At 40.6% G+C, this 19,035-nt stretch overlaps 1 protein-coding gene across 1 annotated transcript; it reads left to right on the top strand.

Moving 5' to 3' along the window:
* The first annotated feature begins 619 nt into the window (after nt 1-619).
* Nucleotides 620-18,979, top strand: LOC139294367 (transmembrane protein 150A). The gene is made up of 7 exons (XM_070916238.1): nt 620-684; nt 5,828-5,875; nt 6,486-6,572; nt 7,740-7,807; nt 13,168-13,295; nt 17,609-17,786; nt 18,699-18,979. Exons 1-7 carry the CDS (start codon nt 620-622, stop codon nt 18,977-18,979), a joined length of 855 nt encoding a protein of 284 aa, XP_070772339.1.
* Nucleotides 18,980-19,035: the final 56 nt, after the last annotated feature.

Raw genomic sequence — 19,035 nt, 5'->3', positions numbered from 1 at the left:
ATGCTACCTGTGATATATAACTTATTATCAAGATACGCCGTATTATCCTTATTCAGTCAACTAGTGAAACAAAGCTTCTCAAAACAACGTTTTTTCTTAACTAAAATAGGATAACCAGATAAGTTCAACAGTCCATCATAACATCATACAGCTCCAGAATCTAATAGCAAGTGATCTTTGGCAAACTCAATAAAAACAGAACATCGAAGCTTCACAAAAGCATTATGTGTTGTAGTGATGTTGTTTTGTGTTTCTTTACAGGTGTTTTTGTTTAGCTTCTATATAGTCGTCTTTTTACATTAAATTGCTGTGATCATCACATAACCCTGACTAAGTCTTACTCAGACTGGCAAGGCTTGATGATGATTATGATAATTACTTTCTGATTAGTAGGTGAGTGATCCTGACCTAACTCACCTCCCTTCTCCTCTCATTCACCAGCTAAAAGGACACATCTGTCCTGTGCCATCTACCATCCTCCATCCTCAAGAAAAATGAATCAGTCGGTGGCAGTGCAGATGTCAGTCACACTCAGTTAAATGTTAGTACTACTTGAGCAGATATTGCTCGGCTGGCCGAAGAGGAAAAAGAAGAAAGGGGCTGTTCAAGGTGCTGGAAGATGTCTCTCTGGATGATACTGCCTGTTAGCCTCCCAGTTCTGACCATCACTGGGATATGGGTTGTGTAAGTGTTACATTTCTTTGGCTGTAAAAAACTGTAAAATCCATGTATTAAGTCTTTATAATTGTAAACGCTGTATTACCAAATAGAATAAATGCTAAGCAGGGTGGAACAACAACAATGTGTAATTGTCACATCAACATCATGATGTATCCATGTGCAATAGTGTAAAGCAAATTTGGCCCACTATGGCACACAATATATACACCATTTTATTGCGTAATTGAACCATAAAAACTGGTTTCACACACAGTTGTTCCAGCTGCATAGCAATTGACCAATCACAATCATTTTCAGATTCTCACATTTGTTTTTCATACAATGAAAAAATAATGTAACAAGCTTCTCGCCTTGATTGTTGCATCTATATCTATTTTACATTTTCTTAGTTTTTCTTTCTTATTAAATATCACAGTGTAGATAACATAAAAATGAAATAATGAAAATTATTTTTTGCGAATGATCTTTCACATAGAATACACTTAGTGATACTCAGGCCATATTCTAACAAATTACAAATATGTTGTTTATGTTTAAGCAAAAAGCTTTTTTTACCTAGAACAAATCTGCATATTTGCCCTGAATTCCTGGGAGCCATGGCAATTCCATGTAGCTTAACTCTCTCCAGGAAGGATCTGGGATTATCACCTCTCTCTTAAAAGTGAGACGTGCAGTTTCACAGTAGCATAGCTTAATTATCTGCAGTACAGTATCTTACCAGATGTACCGGAGAGAAAAGAGTGAGTACCCTCTGGTTATGTTTTTGCTGACACCTCTCCTCACTGCTCTGTTATTACTTTGCGAGGAGGAATGCAAACCCCAAGGGAAGGGGAGACAGATGGCCCAATTCCAAATTGTCGTAGTTCAGTATCTAGGCTATATGCTACATCTATGATGAGTTGCGTTGGGAGTAAGCAGTCAAATCAGATGCCAAAGCTGAGACCTTGCACATCAATTAGTGTTTGTGGACATGGCTGCTTCACAGTCCAAGCAGGCGTGTTTTGCGGAAAAGAAGGGGTCGAGCAATTAGTGGTGCTACAGACCTATACATGCAGGTGAAAATTAGCGCTATCACTGCACATTTCTTTCTTGTTGTGGCATTCGTTTCTGAGGTGGAAAGTTGATCTGAGTTAAGATGCTGCCAAATGCTGCTGACTGCCAGTCCCTTTAAACACATTTCCTTCCTGTTACCTTGACAAGGGCGCCTTGTTTCTAAAAGCAGTCAAGGGTCTTTTTCCAGACTAGTGGAATGTCAAAGGATGTGACATGTTGCGTAACTCCCTCTTTCACTGTGGGTGCCTGTGGGAGTAAGGTAAATACTGGAAAGGGGTAATAGACAGCATAAGCAGAACTTTCACTCAGCATCTGGTGGCCATGCCTGGTGTACGAAAGGTCTTTGGAGCTAGAGGAAGGTTCAGGCTTGTGCCCACCCAAGAGTCTTGGCTTAGCTCATTTTGCTGACCTTTTTATGAGTTAAGCAATGTGTTTTAAATGGCAGTGTGGCTCCCCTATACCCGTAAGCAGTGCTTCATCTTTGAAATTGTTTTTAAGCACGTTTTCAGTTTGAAAATACTATACGTTTTAGGCATTACAGCAACCAGCCAGAGAAGCAACTGGCTATAAAAGCCTATTCTGCTAAAATTCATCCAAAGGTTATGCATCACACCCTTTCCTGTGGTTTCTGATGTATTATTTTTGTACAGCTTTTGGGAATTTTCATTTTTTTCCACGAAAGTCTTTCTTAATGTTGCTTGTTCAATCCTAAATAAAAAAACATGGTCTGTTCCACCTATACATTTCTCACAGGCTTGCAATTACAGTTTACAACCACTGCTGAGCTTTGATGGAGGTCTAATTATGTAAACAAACCTATTATTACGTAGACTCCTCCGAGCACAGAATGCACTAGTTTCACATACAGCTAAAAAAGACCAATTTTAGAAATGCCTAGAGCCACTCTGCTGCTATTTTAGCTTTGGAAGCCGACCAAATATAGAAAATGTGCCTCAAAAGTTATGGAAAATGTAACAACTTCAGCTGGCTCTAGTTTCTCGTCCTGTATTGTGTCTAATGAAGTCCCTTGGTAATCCTCTACATTTGTTGCAAGCTTCTTTTGTTTTTGTCAAGTTGTTGTCAGTGTACTGTTGAAGGGCTCGGAGCTGGAGCTGTGGCAGTCTTCTACCTGACGGCCATATTCCACTCACACCAGTGGGTTTCCTCACTGCATTATGCAAGAGCATTGCTCTTTACAGGCAACATGTCTGCCATCTGGCTTATATGACTTTCACATGGTGATTCAGCCTAATGCCAACCAATAAGCAGCCAATCAAATGTTGCCACCCTCTACAGCAGCTAGTCAATACCAGACTTGCATTTTACCAATCACGTGTTGAGTTAGAAAATGAGGAAACTAATTGCAAAATTAATGTAATCTTAATTGAGTTCTGCCTTCTGCTTGCCCACACTTGTTACTGAGACTTGAGAAGATGAGTAGAAAAATAGAAACTCCACAGTGTTGATTTTCTAACAGCAATTAGTGCTCTTGAATTGGCTTAAAATCTAGCAAACTTAAGTGGAGAGATCGGAGAGTCATTGTAATGATTGTTGTTTAATTTGACCTTTTGTATAATAGGTATAATTTTAAATAGAATACTAAACATAAGCTTTAATTGATGGCAAGTATCTATATATTTAATGGATGGAAGGGGATTTAGAGTTTAGAATAAAAAAAAGTGTGTTTTCAGTTGATAAGAGTGGGTCAGTGTGTCTGACCCTGCTTTCAACCAGGGGTGAATGTGTGTCTGAAACTGTGCAGCTTTGGTATAAAACTCAAATTGTTGGATTATTACATGGATACTTCTTTATGAGTACTGAATCATTACAGGACTATTAGAACCATATGCTGTAGTAGATATTGGCGGCCCTGATTTTTCTATAAAACTATAGAATAACTATGTTATACTGACATTGACGTATACGTTCATTTGAAGCGCAACACGTGGCACACCACGCTCTGACTTTGATCTCAGATTTGACACCAGCATCTCTGTCGCATATAAAATATGTCTTGCTTCCAATAGATATTGTCATGAAGCCTGAATGTGTGCATTGACACATGTCTCTGCTTGTTAGTGTCTTCAGAGTAGCAGGTGTGTGTGTTTGTATGATATGTGTTCGTCCTTCAAAGACTGGTTTGTGAGCAGGATACTATTGGCCCTGGAAACATTCTTAATAGGTACTTAACCTCTTACTGAACTATCACTGCTTTCACAAATCAGGATAAATAGTCTCTGTGTCTGAGTCTCTGTTTGGCTTTCCATCTTTTTCTGGCAGTTAAAAGTATTGTTTTGATCAGTGTTTACTGCCTGTGTGTGTGAATAATGAGGGGATAACTTGACAATTGCTTTTCCTTCCCAATTCTGCCCTGAGGCGTCCACACAGAAATAGGGCTAAACATGATTATGCATAATTGTATATCTTGGTTATAGTTGGTACAATTTAAAAGCACAGTTTGGCATATGTTACCACCTAAGACTATTTTTTTCCTCTGCTTTGCATATTGAGCAGTGCTACCTGCCATTTAATACACAGACTTGTGCTGTTCCAAATGACTTGGACATGTATGGACAGAGCAGACACAGTTGAGCTGTAGATGTTGCTGGTGGGGAAATAATCAATGACCTGCCCCAAGGCAGCAATGTGTAAGAGTGAGGCATTCACTGGTATTTCATCAAAACAACTCACTCACTGGTAGAAACAAATCTGCACTTTCAGTGCAACCTCAATATTTAGTGGTTAGTTGCAGTAATAGTTTCTAAAAATGGTCTATTAGGTATAAATTATACTATTATACTATGAGGCTGGAGTTTTGATGCTGATACTGAAACTGATATTGGGAAGTTAGAAACAGTCAGATAACAACACAACGACTGAGAGTAACATCAGCAACAATTTTGATACAAATCCCTCCGATTTGTTAAATTTTTTTCAAAGAATTGTGAATACAAAGTGGGGCATTTTACAGTTGAAAAATAAGATTTTTATTGCTTTCTTACTATGTAATAGTGACACTGTCTCTAAATTACCTCAAACCTGGTTTGGCATATCTGTATTTCTTTATCAGCCGCCATATACACAGATATGATATATTTGCAATAAGCTATTATCAGCAGATATGTTGCCATATTTGTTGGTCTAGCTCTAGTTTTATTGTAATTGATGACTGTCGGCCTCAATCATATTACACACGCAGAGCTTCGGGTGTGTTTTTTTCCATTGTTAAATGTTTCATTCAGTTATGACATTAAACATGAATGGAAGGCATGAATAGCAAATCCAAGCATGTTGACAGTAAAACGAGCATCAAAGTCTTTCTCTGAAGTACAATATGGGTTTTGAGCTTGCAAAATACAGTTTGTATCTTTTGATCCTCTGTCCATTGACTTCTCTGCGGATGTGGCTGGTCAGTGACCCAACCATATAAACACTACTGTTGTATTTCAGTAGTAATCACACCAGTTTCACTGGCACAAACCGGTCTTTTCTCTCTTTGGCCCTCTGAGTTCCAGGTAGAGTAATAAGAAATGCTCGAATGTCAGGTCTCCTGGTCATACAGGTTGAATAAATAGACACAACCCGGTAGTAGGTCAGACTGTTCACATTTGACTGATGTAGGTGATTTGAAATAGCATAGCACATGACATTTTGGTAGGTATAGGCCAAATCAAGGTGGCCTATTCAAAACCAACACCATCCATAAGGAGTTAACTGTATTACAAATATAAAATAATATATTGTGTTAAGACAAGACAGACAGCTTTAGGGTTTTGCTAAAAACAAATTATAATTGTTTTACTTTCTTCTATTCAGGAAGTACATCCACACTGATATTATGCCCACTTGCTGTCTCTGTCTGTGTCTCTTATGTGGCAGCTCTGGGGTTGCAATAATATCAGGATATTGCATTGGCTATGGTTCTGACAATGCATTCCTCGCTGTTTGTTGCTTGAATTTAAAAATAAAAATCATTATTCTGAGTTAGTACTCATTGAGTCACTTTGGATGACAGTGTAATCATAAAATAAACTCAACAATTGGCCAAAATTGTTGCCTTTTATTTTGGCTAATAATACAATTTGTCTTTCAGGTACGCCATGGCCCTGTACAACCAGCATGTCTGCCCTGTGGATAACTGGTATGTTGCTTCATCGATCCAGTTTTTTGCTTCATTATAGCTCTGTTGATCCCTACACACTCTACGAAATCATGCCTCGCAATCTGGTGATTTGTCATTCTCTCTATGGAATGCAATTAGCTCTGTTGGTACATTAAGTATTGGGATTATTTCTTAGTCAGTCACCTGACAAATGTTCAAGAGACACACCTAAATCCGCTCCCATTAACCAAAAGAATAAACTGCAGTAAATTAACATAGATCTAAACTATGATTCAACATAAGACTAACTGTTCCTCTGAACCCTGGGTTTGTTACAGACAAGCTCTACCTGCAGAACTACTATGTGATGACACAGTGTTTTTTGCCACTTTGGCTCATAAACCCTAAAAACAAAAGGAAGCCTGGTTGTGACCAGGTGGTTAAAAATAGTAATTACTGTAACTGTACTGTGATCTAAAGGCTGAAAATATTCATTATATCACAAATTACATATTTGTTCCAGACATTCCAAGATTATGTATGATGATAATCATCAGAAATTCGTCTGCGCTTTGTTTCAGTTGTGCTGATATTTCCACAACTTAAAATAGATGTGGTCTTGAGCTTTGCAATATGTTTGATGTTCCAGGTTGTACAACCAGTCGTGTGAAGAGGAGCTGTATTTGCAGAGCGGGCCAACCTTGTGCTGCACACTAGACAATGTACCTCTCATCAGGTCAGTGAACCCAGCCCTACCTCTCCCTGTCCGTCCCTCTGTCTCCTTGTTTCTAGTTTCTGTCTGGAGATTAAAAACAGGAACACTGTCCCATTGTTTTACATGACCCCTGTCGTCACATTGTTGATAAAAAGCGAGTGAGCTTGAAGGAGGCGGTTCTCCTGAGTGTGTGTGTGTGTGTGTGTGTGTGTGTGTGTGTGTGTGTGTGTGTGTGTGTGTGTGTGTGTGTGTGTGTGTGTGTGTGTGTGTGTGTGTGTGTGTGTGTGTGTGTGTGTGTGTGTGTGTGTGTATTCTGAAAATAACTTGGGGCTGAAATATCCTGCCTGCCACCGTGGCAGTTCAGAGGCGAAGCATGGGTCTGCACTTTACCATGTAAACACACACACAGAGGAGTCCGCTTACATTTTGGAGGAAATCAAGGCACTCCCAATCTTGTGTTTAGCTTTTTGTCCCACTGAGCTTTCAACATCAAAGGCCAGTTGTGGAGTGTAAATACTGCGGTTTGTATAAAACTATCTGGAGAGAATGATTAAAAAAAATGCTAATGAATCCTGCAGATGACACATAGTGAGCATGATAATGTGCCCAGAAATTTTAAATAGCCCTGTTGCTTAATCTACAGTTTAGTGGTGAAGGTGGAAGAGCAGATATATTCAGATATATCATATGCCGTTTTAGTTGATAAGTAATTGAGTGGATGTACATAACCATCCATCAAAACACTACATTCATCAAAGAACTGTTTAAAAATCATCAGTATCATCTGTAGTATGAGTATTAGTCTACTGGATTTTACATTTTCATGAATGTGCTGAAGAGTGTGTGTGTGTGTGACTGCAGTCAGCTGAGAAGGCTTTAGCTTTGTAGGCAGCAGGAGCTTGGGCACAGACAGCCTGTGTTGACTGTCTCCTGTCTTCCCCTCCTACAAACATTTCCCATTCCTAGAGGAGAGGCAGTGTGCAGTAGGTGAAAAGTCAAAGGCTTGATGAAGGGATGTGAGGAAGCGTGGTTCTGCTCCCCCCCAGTTTCCTTATTGCATGAGCAGAAATGTATCTCTAAAAACTATGCTATATTTCAGAGTGCACAAGGTGGGAGGGGAATTAGTGATGCTGTTGCCTTGAGGTGTGCGTAGGTTGATTCACAGTATTTCTGTCTTCTTTCTTGCAGTAAATGTGGTACTCTTCCACCTGAGAGCTGCTTCTTCAGCCTTATCTGCAGCACAGGATCATTCATGGGTAAGGCATCCCGTGCATATGCAAAACACACACACACACACACACACACACACACACACACACACACACACACACACACACACACACACACATACACAATGTCACAATCATTGATATCAACTTTTATTTCTACTTTAAGTCATCCTAGTCACAATATTAGAGCTCCAATAATAATCTGCTGATTATCTTCTCGATTGATGGTTTGCCCTTCACAGATGCCAAGGCGACGTCTTCAAATTGAAAAAAATCAGCCAATCCCCACATTTCAAAACTGAAACCAGCAAATGTTTTTCTTTAAAAATAATCACAATAGTTGTTGATACATTTTCTGTTCCAGTTCTATATCATATACAAAATACTTAAAGAAATAATGTTAAATGAATACATAAACAGAGTGCTGATGAATAATAAAGGAGGCATCACTTTAAATCAGCAGGAGATACTTTCCGTACTAGATGTAGTTGTTTTGATTGACTCTTCTGTTTATGTTAAAGCTTCAGAGTAGCAGTAGTTTTGTTGCCTGGGCAAAACCTACAACCACACTGGTAGAAATGAACACATTTCGCTTTAGAATGGTTTCATACAGAATTATGCACAAATGTTCAAGCACACGCACACAGTGAGGCACGAGGAAAACTCTCATGATACAAAAGGAGGGAATGAGCTCCCATGTGCCGGTCTGTATGTTTTTTTGTGCATCTACACGTGCTGTTCCCTGCGTTAACTGGTGGGTCTGACTACTCTGATCGAGTTAATGTTTCCCAGCTGTGGCTTAGACATGTTCTCTGTGTGTGTGTGTGTGTGTGTGTGTGTGTGTGTGTGTGTGTGTGTGTGTGTGTGTGTGTGTGTGTGTGTGTGTGTGTGTGTGTGTGTGTGTGTGTGTGTGTGTGTGTGCGTGCGTGCGTGCAGGTTCCTTTGCCTTGTTTGTTTTCTGCCCCTAGCAGCTATTTAAGGCCTGCCTGTCTGTCTGATTGGCCAACTCTGGACCGTCGCATGATGCATCTGAGAGGGAGGCAGAGACAAATCCACAATAAGACAATGATCCTTGTAGATTCAAAAATAAGTTACAACATTGTAAGCTGTATGCAGTGTTGTTGAGATCCAAATTACCGCTCTGGTCTTTGCCTGTGACAAGAATGGGAGCCTGTCTGTGTGTATTTGTGTATTTGGAGAGAGACTACACATAGTATACTGTGATCCTAGTCGGAACCAGACTGTTGCAGCTCAATGTGAAGTCTGCTCAGGCAGCCCTGAAAGTCTAGCATTTGACGAGCACTGTGTACATATACGTGTTGGTGTAGAGAAGGAGAGGTAGACTAAGCACTGCATTGTGATTTCACTGTTAACTTCACAAAAATGCAGACAAATCAATTCAGAAGAAGTTATGTGGCAACCAAACAATGTAGCAGCCAAACAATGTGGCATCTCAAGGTTTGAATCCTAACAAAAGCAACACAATATTGCAGATTTCCTGTCTCCACTGTTTCTCCATTGCTCAGCCATGATGACAGTTCGTGTCTGGCTCAAGATGACTTAGATGTAATTCTGTTGTAACTTTCCAGTTAACTGTGTTTACATACAGAGCTATCCTGGCCCATTATTCCTTACAGAACGTCTGGTTTAGAATTAACTCCCCTGGCCCTGCCTATAGCTATTGGTAAACACACTTTTCAGCTAACTACTCTTACATTTTCCTTTTTATATCATCAATGCAGCTTTCAAACTGTTAAACTGTCAAACTGTTAATTTTGGGGTGCCCTGGTTTTACTGGAGGCACAAGGTGCATCTCCTGTCCAGGTCGTTTCTAGAAATGGATTAACTGGATTGCAGCCAGACCAAGAGCGGAGTTATTGAGAAATCAAACTCCTTTTTCAAACAAATATTGCTGCTGTTTCCATGATAGTAAACTGAATATCTTTGGGTGAATATCTTTGGGTTGTGGACCAAAAAAGGAAATTACTACTATACAAACAAACAGTCTTGATACAGATCTCCTAGATATGTTTTTTAATTGTGACCATGATACATACTGAATGTATAATTGTACAGTTGAAACATCTACTTGTCAGGGCTCTCTGTTGGACAAACTATGTTATGGTGACACTGTTTCGTTACTCATTTGTTACTCATCCACCGATACATCTGCAATAAGCTAATATCCGTCAATATATCTGCCTGTGTGACTGTATTCCATTTTACGTAAGGAAATCTGATTTGTTCTTCCCTTGCAAAACATATAGACTGTGACATATCCTTTCAAACTGGCTTACTTTAATCACACATATTCCCTTTTTTATCAGTATTAGGACTTCTGTCATCACAACTGTCTGCTTCCTGTTTGACCACATTTCCTTGTTCAATCTGCCTGCATAGTATATTATTACATAAATAGTGGTTGTAGTTTTCGTGGCAGCGGGACAATGAAATTACTACACTATATTTAGATTTGACTCAGGCTGCGTTTACACCTGGTCTTAGATCTGTGACCACCTCTGCAGATGGTTTGCATGCTTCAATCTTTAAGTCAAATTGGTTGCATTTACAGCTGCCTTGTGTGTGTTAGTCAATTAGTCTGAACATAACGTATGTTAATACCTGTAAAGCAAGTTATTATGGCTCTACAAAAGTAGGTTAAGCTAATGCGGCATGTAGCTGTATAACAGGCTATTGTAAATAATCAGTGCTTAGTTTCTTAGCCTATTGATTTATGTCTTACCTTGTTGATTGTGCCTGCTACAGTTGGCTCAGAGGTTCACTCCTATCTGGGATAACAGACACTCAATGAACTGTATATTGCCTCATAATTATTCTTCTCGTTTTCATCCCAGTTCCCACCTCTCTGCCAGTGTACACACTCAATGTTTCAGAGACAATGCATGTGTTCTTCCTCGGCATACCTCCTGTGGGAGCGAATGCAGCCGGGTGTTTGGGTTGAAACGAATCTCCTTGTGGGGACAGCAGGGTTTATTTAACTGTGACATGTGGTGTGGCTGACGGGACCTGTGTGGGAGTATGCACTTGTGTGTGTGTGTAAGCAAGTCTGTGCTTGTGACAGCAGGGTTGTATGTAACATTACAGTATCACCATGTTGCTGCAAGGTAACACTGACATTGGTGTGTATGCACCAGCGTGTGAGTCAGTGTTTGAGCCGAGACTCTGCTACCTCCCCTGGGCTTCCTGAGTTTAGAGAAAAGGAGTAAGATTTGGAGAGGACGGCTGTGTGGACGGTGACTAAAGCTGTGACAGTGTTTGGGACACTGGCACGGCATGTTTATGTAAATTTATATCTATTGTTGAGGGCCAGGTGGAGGTCAGCTGTGCTGTTTACTCATCAGACATGTAACCCTTAAGCTGTGGGAACCTGTAACTCCTCAGCATTACTTACATCCTCAAAGAAATACACCAGTAAACAGCTTGCACAAAATAAAAGCTAAACATTGCTCTTAGAGAGTAATGGGAAAAATGTTCTTTCCTGTCTTTAACCTTCAGGCCCAGCTTACGTCAGTTTATGGTAACTGCTAAATGCCAGCAAGTTCAAACATGCTCTTTTCTAATGATGAAAAAGTCATTTTGTTGAAATAGGAAAGATCCACAGCCAGCTAGTCTGCAGCAGAGAGACCGAGATGCCATAATCTAATGAAACAAACTGCAGTTGACTTTCTTGTCCCTTTAGCAACACAGTATGTTCTCCATTTAAAAAAACAAGGAGTAGGAAAAAAACAAAGACAAGATTGTTTCCGAGCCTGGAGACGCAGCTGTTTGTTTTTCCATGATTGTAACTGAAATCACTTTGCCAAAATAATTTTAGTGCTGTGGGAACAGAGGGCAGCTCGCACAAACAAGAACACAAACTCACTTGGTGAGGATCTGAACAAACATAATGCTGATATACAATTTTTACAACATTATATAATGATATCTACTACATTAGCTTCAGCTAGACGCCCAACATCTGTGTCATTGCTTATCTATATGCAACAGTGTTTATCTGTGTGGTACCTGTTAAATAAACAAATGAATAGATTATATTTTTTTATATTATCAATCACAAGATCAAATAGATAAATGTAGGGTTGTGATTAATTGCAACATTTCAGTGATTTATTTACATTCTGTGTTTTGTGTAAAATGCACATGCACATTGTTTCTGTGTTGCCTTGAGCAAAATTGACTCAGATCAGATCAGATTAATCCTATATTCTGAAAATCCATGTTAAAATAACATTCAACAGTAAAATTAAAAAATGCTTTTCACTTAAAAAAAACTTAAACCTTGGACTGTAGTCTGGTGCAGCCTCTGTTGACTAATGTTGGTGTTTTCAACAGTGGTGTGACTATAATTTACTATTTTGTTGATCCATATAACCTGCCACAACAAAATAACTAACACGAGATAATTGGCAGCTCCATTCTTTTTTTCCCCAAATCATCAACATTGTGAATAAAAGACAAATACAAGAACAGAAATGAATAATCATTATGGTTCATGTTGTCAGGTTGTGGCGAGGTTATGAAATGTGTCTGGTCATTGAGACGCTGGCTTACAGCCAGACAGGCCACAACATATCCAAACGCCGGCTGGTGGAGACAAAGCTATACATTGTTAAGTTGTGCACTGATGTTTTTCTTCCCTCTCTGTGACCACAGTTTCCATTTATATTCTCTTTTGGCAGCACAGATCGTCTTAAAGTCTTGAGATGGTGATAGAGTTAAAACAACAGTTCAGTCTCTGAGACAACATATGGGCTTCAGGTCAAGACACGAGGGGCTCCTTATCCACTCTCCTCTTTTCCATTCACCCCCTCTGCCCTGCTTTTCACCAAGCCCAGTCAGCCTTCATCAAGCGCCAGCCGAGAGGCGCTAACAAAGAGAAACCAAGCGGGGGTCAGCCCCTCAGTGCAGCAACAATACACCCAGTCACAGCTCATTAGCACATCAGCAGTCATCTGTCCCATATACTGTACTTAGCTTCCCTCCACCTTTTAATCTTTATGCAAGACTTAGACCAACCCCCACCCATGTGCCGTTCCCACTTTCCCGCCATTTCCTGCCTCTCATATTCCCACTTGTTAAGCAGAGAAATTCGACTTTTTGTAACTCTTAATCGGCTTCCAAGGAAATCTTGTGTATTTTGGCTAAATGAGGTGTGCTAGTGTTGGTGCATAAAATTGAAACCAGGCACTGTGAAATAATACAATACCAGCAGTGTGCGTGTTTATTTTCCAGAATAAGCCTAACTTTTCTCCCTCTCTTACAGGGTTTCACTGTTCTGCTTGTGCAGAGATTTTAATGTGTTATTTATCTGCTGAACCACCAATACCTGACTCATCCTCTGTGTCTCTTTATGTCTCTTTCTGTAGTTATGGTGATTGTGCTGTTCCGCTATGCCCACGTCATTGAGAAGCACCAAAATTGTGTTCTCAACACCGCGAGTCTCTCCACAGGCTGGATCTGTGCCGCTGGACTCATCATGGTCGGCAACTTCCAGGTACGGTGTTCCAGTTTACATGCCCAGTAAAACAATCAGAGATAAAATACAACACACATTTACAGTAAATGATGAAAAATATCTAACATAGTAAGTAGTAGTAGCTTTTTCAGGCACACCTTGTGTTTCAGAGTAAATCTACATTAAGGTTTGTCTGCCCTGCCTTCATAGACACAGTCCTGCACTGCTCTTTCTGGTAGTTTAGTGTTAACACTTTGGCACTAAGTGAGGAAATCCAACCTGAATTCCTTCCCTGTAGATATTTGTTCGTTGGGAAAGAATTTCTTCAAGTTTAAATATTTGGAGCCCTGGCTGCATGCCTTGACTTTGTGTGTGAGAGTGTGTGAGAGTGTGTGTTTTTTTTTGAAGAAAGAAAGAGAGAGAGCAGTTATGGGAAGCTTTAATGAAACATTCTTTGTATTTTTCTAAAGAAGGAGGACTGGTGGACTTCAGAGATAAAATAGACACAGTTTGGTTTCTGATCTGATGAAAGGCTGGATACCTCTGTGAAATGTTGTTACCATTCTGTTTTCTTGTCCTTTTAACTTTTACAAGATTGTTAAATAGTTGATTATTGACGGGAAATAATGAGAGATGACATGTGACTTACATGGTACACACATTGGCCCCTTGACTACCAAAATGCCACTTCAGTGTTTGATACTAATTGTAAAATATATGCAGTGTTAATAGTTTCAGTTTTGAATCAATACATGTTTCATTATAAAGTAGAATGTGTCCTTGAGTGTATCTGTTGTCTACATTGTATTACATTCATTAGATTTAGGAGAAGTGACTACAGAAAGTTTCACTTTCATATCTGTTTATCCTGTGACATTATCATATATAATTTATGTTATCTGTCGTGGAAACATGAGTGGAGAGAGAGAATGACGCTCCTTCATATGTGTGCTGATTCTGTATGTCATGTGTGGTAGATATGAGAAGGATGCTTAACTAGATGTTTTCTGTGGATGACATCTTAGTCTATCTTATGTCTGAAGAAGAAGAAGAAGAGGAAGAAAAATCATCTTACAGCAGTGTGTGGAACAGATGTGCAGTGGCAGTGCACAAAGGTCGTCTTCAACTTCTTCCCGCTTCTCCTCCAGGGCCTCTGCTCTGCAGAACTGGGAGGAATTTTACAGGAAGAGCCAGGGGGAAGTGAGTCATCAAGTCTGGCCATGCATGGAGAGGAGCTGGGCAGACAGGGTGTGTGTAGCAGAGGCCTCATCTATAACCAATCACAGGCCTGATCTTAGCCGCTTGCTAGAGACTCTCATCTCTTACAGTCGGGGACATTCCAGTGGGATGGAAATAAGGATGTCATTGATGGTGAATAAACTGTTTAAACCACATGACAGAATAGAAATTCTGCTGCAAAATGAAGCACAGACCCAAATTCACAGGCTCAAAAACATACAGACACAGCCTTCGCAGGCAAACGCCACAAGCATGTTGGAAGCCAAAATCTGATGAACCCGACAGATCAAAGAGAGGGAAAGCACCAAAAAAAAAAACACAACACATGGCAACATACTCAGCAGTGGCAACTGCTTCAGTTTGTAGCTGTGTGTTACGTAAGGCTTTGGCAGCATAGCTGTGGTGTAGCCACTGGGGCTTTTCCTGTCAGGCGGCCTTATGGTTTGGGCAGAAAAGCACATAAATAGATGATGGAGCTCTTCCACACAGAGACCCATGAATGTGACACGGCTAGGTTGACAGCTGCCTTCAGGACGAGGAGAGAAAGAAAGAGGACCAGAGAAGCTGACTGGACTGCTAATAATTCAATTCTTCAAAATGTCAAATTGTTCCTTTACTTCCTCTTCCAGTGTATGTATGGTTCTAGTGTCAAGGTGTAGATTATGATAAACATATATGACTACAGATGGAATATCTTATAATGAGCGTTTGGTTTCAGAGGAGAAGAGATGATAGTAAGAAAATATTATTAAACTGATGTAGTCTATGGTTTGTGCTGCATCCTTTGTTACAAAGGTGCTCTTCAGGTAAAATCGGATAAAACAAAAGCTACAATAAATCCCTTCTGTGCATTACATTGCATATTGTAAAATGTTATAAAAGATTGGAAAGATTGCGTAAAGTTTTTGTGCATTGCCAAGCTGAAGGTCTTTTGCAATAGGTGGTGGTGACACTTTTTGTTTGACAGCCGTTTGGCGCAGCAGGTGCGTTGTAAACGGTTGGAAGTCACTAGTTTCACTTCATCTCATTTGGTTCCAGAAAGTGAAAACACAAAGCTGGATGTCAGTTGGGCTTGTTCCCACATGTACATCCTCACACCCCTGATCACCCTTTTCATCATGATACATAATTATTCAAAAACATTTCACCGTTTTCAAATGCAGCACACAGTAAAAGCATTGATTTTAGATGGTTTATCCAAAATCCCCTCCCTGCACACACATTTACATTTCCTTCTTTAAGTAGTGTGAGCTCTGCTGATTCCAACATTTCACTGTGTGAACACCATTACTATTCATTTATGCAGGAGAATTGCTGGTCAGTGTCGGCCTGCAGGAACAGATTTATCAGGCTGATCTTGCTTAGTCATCAAGCCGCATTTTACATAAGAACAAATACCGCAGAGGGTCAAGTCTAAGACCTTCAAGAATGACAGTGAAGGAGAACTGTATATTGACATTTGGCACCAATTGTTAGAAAATATGAATTAGGTGTTGGCACACATTCTGGTGACTCTTAGCTGCAGAAAAATGTCAGCAGTGACCGATGAAGAAATTCAGTTTCTGATGAACACGTGCAGTCATAATGAGAGCTGTCCAATCTTCTCCTCATCCTCACCCACCCCATACGTCTCTCCTGTGTCTTTCTCTCGCTATTTCTTAGTGCTTCTGCTACCATATTTTAGTCCACTTCACTGCTCTCACCATCCTTCATTGTTTCATCTAAAACGTTACTCCCCCTGCCCTCACCCTGTCCCCCTCCCCACCATTGTCTCTGACCCACGGGGTTGTGACAGCACATGGTCCTGGCATACTGTGTAAAGTGTGAAATGTGTGAAATCCTCACATCTGAGATGCTGGAACTAGGTAATGTTTTGCATTTTTGTTTTAAAAAAATGTATTTACGATTTATTTTCTGTGGATTGACTAATTGATTAATCGTTTCAGCTGTAGTATGAATACAGTTTAAACAAGACAGTGCCAGGAGAACGAAGCATATGGTTGTTGTTTGTGCATGTGTGTGTGTTTTTCCATTCCTGAGTATAGTGAGTAACAGATTGGCAGTACTACAGCACTCAGATCCCCACAGTGCCAGATTGATGTAGTTATAGTAGACGGAGAGGTGATGCAGTAGAAGAAATAGCCACTTTACTATGGAATCGAATTCCCTCTGTGAACAAAACACTGCTTTTTGAAGAAAACCGTGGGAATATGTGTTAGTCTGAGCTGTGATTTCTCTCCCATCTTCACTCTCAGCTCTGGAGATGTCGCAGGCAAATCTAAAGAAAAGACTCATATTGCTTTGTGTGCTTTTCATATTGAATTGTCTGGAAATCTTACTTTGTAATTTCACGGATTAGCCTACTGCACAAGAATGTTCAGTATGTACTAGCCAGGTCAATGCACAAATGGCTTAGAGGGCAAAACTAAATAACTTCTAGGCTATTGCTCTAATGATCCCTAAGAATTATGTGGAGCAGAGGGTCATTGTTATTCCAAACATAAGGCTTTAACCGTTAAGCATTAGCCAAGAAAAGCAAATCTGTGTCATCATTCTGAATTAGTCTAGTCCTTGGAGATGTGTTTCTGGCTTTGGTTAAGGCTCCATTGAATCTCTTATCTGTCAGTACATCTGAGCTTTCTGTGTGTGTGTGTGTGTGTGTGTGTGTGTGTGTGTGTGTGTGTGTGTGTGTGTGTGTGTGTGTGTGTGTGTGTGTGTGTGTGTGTGTGTGTCTGTGTGGATCCTGCAGTGGGAGCTGTAGTCACATGCTCCCGAGCAGCTCTTTTGTGTATTGTTTGTTATCGTTCTTGTGACCAGCAGGGAAAAGGAGGCGTTCGATTGTGTCGCTTGCTGCTGTCATTTCCTACATTTCACCCTCTCTTTTTCACTTATTCTCCTTTGGCTCCTTACTAAAAGAAATCTTAAGAGGCTTCGAACAAAGTATTACACAACAATGAATAATCGGATCCAACAGCTTGATGCAGAAGCTGTCTGATGTTGCCCCCTTCTGATCGTTCCCACGTGGTGTTTTCTGCTAAACTGCTGATTTTGTGTGTTATCTTTGTCTTACCCATTTCCTCTCTCTCCTCCTGTCTGCTTTCTTTATTTGACAGGTGGATAATGCCAAAGTTCTCCACTATGTCGGAGCAGGCATCGCCTTCCCCACCAGTATGCTGTTTGTATGCCTACAGTCCGCGCTGACTTACCGACTGGCCAAGACCCAGGGGGAGTACAACGTGGCCCACCTCCGGCTCTGCATGACCCTGCTGGCCTTGGTAGCATTGGTGCTCAGTATCCTCTCCAGCCGCTAACAGATGGCAGCCTTCGAGGCTGTCAAGTGCTTTAGAATAGAGCATAGTGCTGCCAGCCTGATTAAGGACAGAGACATCCCCTCCACATTATATCACAACAGCAGTTTCCCTCCAGTCTTTTCTTTTACAGCTATACATGAGAGTAGATTCAAAGGTTTCTGATCTGGTTTATATATCACTCTGATAGACATGCTTTAAAAAAGTATTTTGACATTTTGGGAAATACGCTTATTTGCTTTCTTGCTGACAGTTAGATGGGAAGAGTGATACTGCTGTCATGTTTGGATGGGAAATATGAAGCTGCAGCCGGTTAGCTTAGCTTAGCATAAAGACTGGAAAAAAGCTAGCCTGGCTCAGTCTTAAGATAACAGCGATTCCCTCAAGAGTCAGAATAGTCAGAAATAGTCTGCCAAAATGTCAGACTATTCTATTAAGTTGAACTGTATAGATGACTGAAATGCTCTTTACCAAGGTGACTGAAATTTGTAAATGCTACTTCATTGTGTGATTGTGCTGCCGTGGACGGTGGTCAGACCGCCTGCTGCGCTGCTTCAAAGCATCACAGCCCTCCTGAAATTCTGTCTCCTGGTATTATAAAGCGGTGTGCAGTGTTTCGGCATCTTACAAGCCTTTAGACTCAAACTGGACTTCCTGGATCAGTTTTCATCTTGTCACCTGTACCTTTAGCAACATGCCCACACCAACACAGCCCCGTATTTATTTTCTTTTTTAAGCTATTGTTATTCTGAGCACCAACTTCCTTACTCTGACTATTGAAATAACTGGTTTGATATTTGAATATGCAGTCAAAGAGAGTTCATACTGAGGTGAATCAGGCTGATGTCAGGCTTTCCCAGTGCTTTGCGTTTGTTGTCCTTAACCATGTTTTCAGGTGGTGTGTTTTTCTGTCAGGAGAGCTTCGTCCTGCAACACGCGTCAGCCATCTTTGAATGGGTGTTCTGCGTCATCATTATGCTGTTTTACGGCACATTTGTCTTTGAGTTTGCTGGCATGTCAGGAGATACCATGGCCGTGCTGGCTAGAGGAGGAGCCCTGGGACCTGCTGGGAGAGAACACAAGGTGGACACCCTGGGAGCACTGGGAGCACTGGGAGGGCCCGGCCCACACTCACAGCCACATTCACATCAACCGGAAAACATGTCTATACTGTAGCCCGTTGGCGCATCTTGATGCCGCACAGTTGGCTTGTTTATCCCTTTCAAACTCTG

This window comes from Enoplosus armatus, chromosome 12 (assembly GCF_043641665.1).
Source record: "Enoplosus armatus isolate fEnoArm2 chromosome 12, fEnoArm2.hap1, whole genome shotgun sequence".
Taxonomy (NCBI): domain Eukaryota; kingdom Metazoa; phylum Chordata; class Actinopteri; order Centrarchiformes; family Enoplosidae; genus Enoplosus; species Enoplosus armatus.
This window is presented reverse-complemented; position numbering and strand designations above follow the sequence as displayed.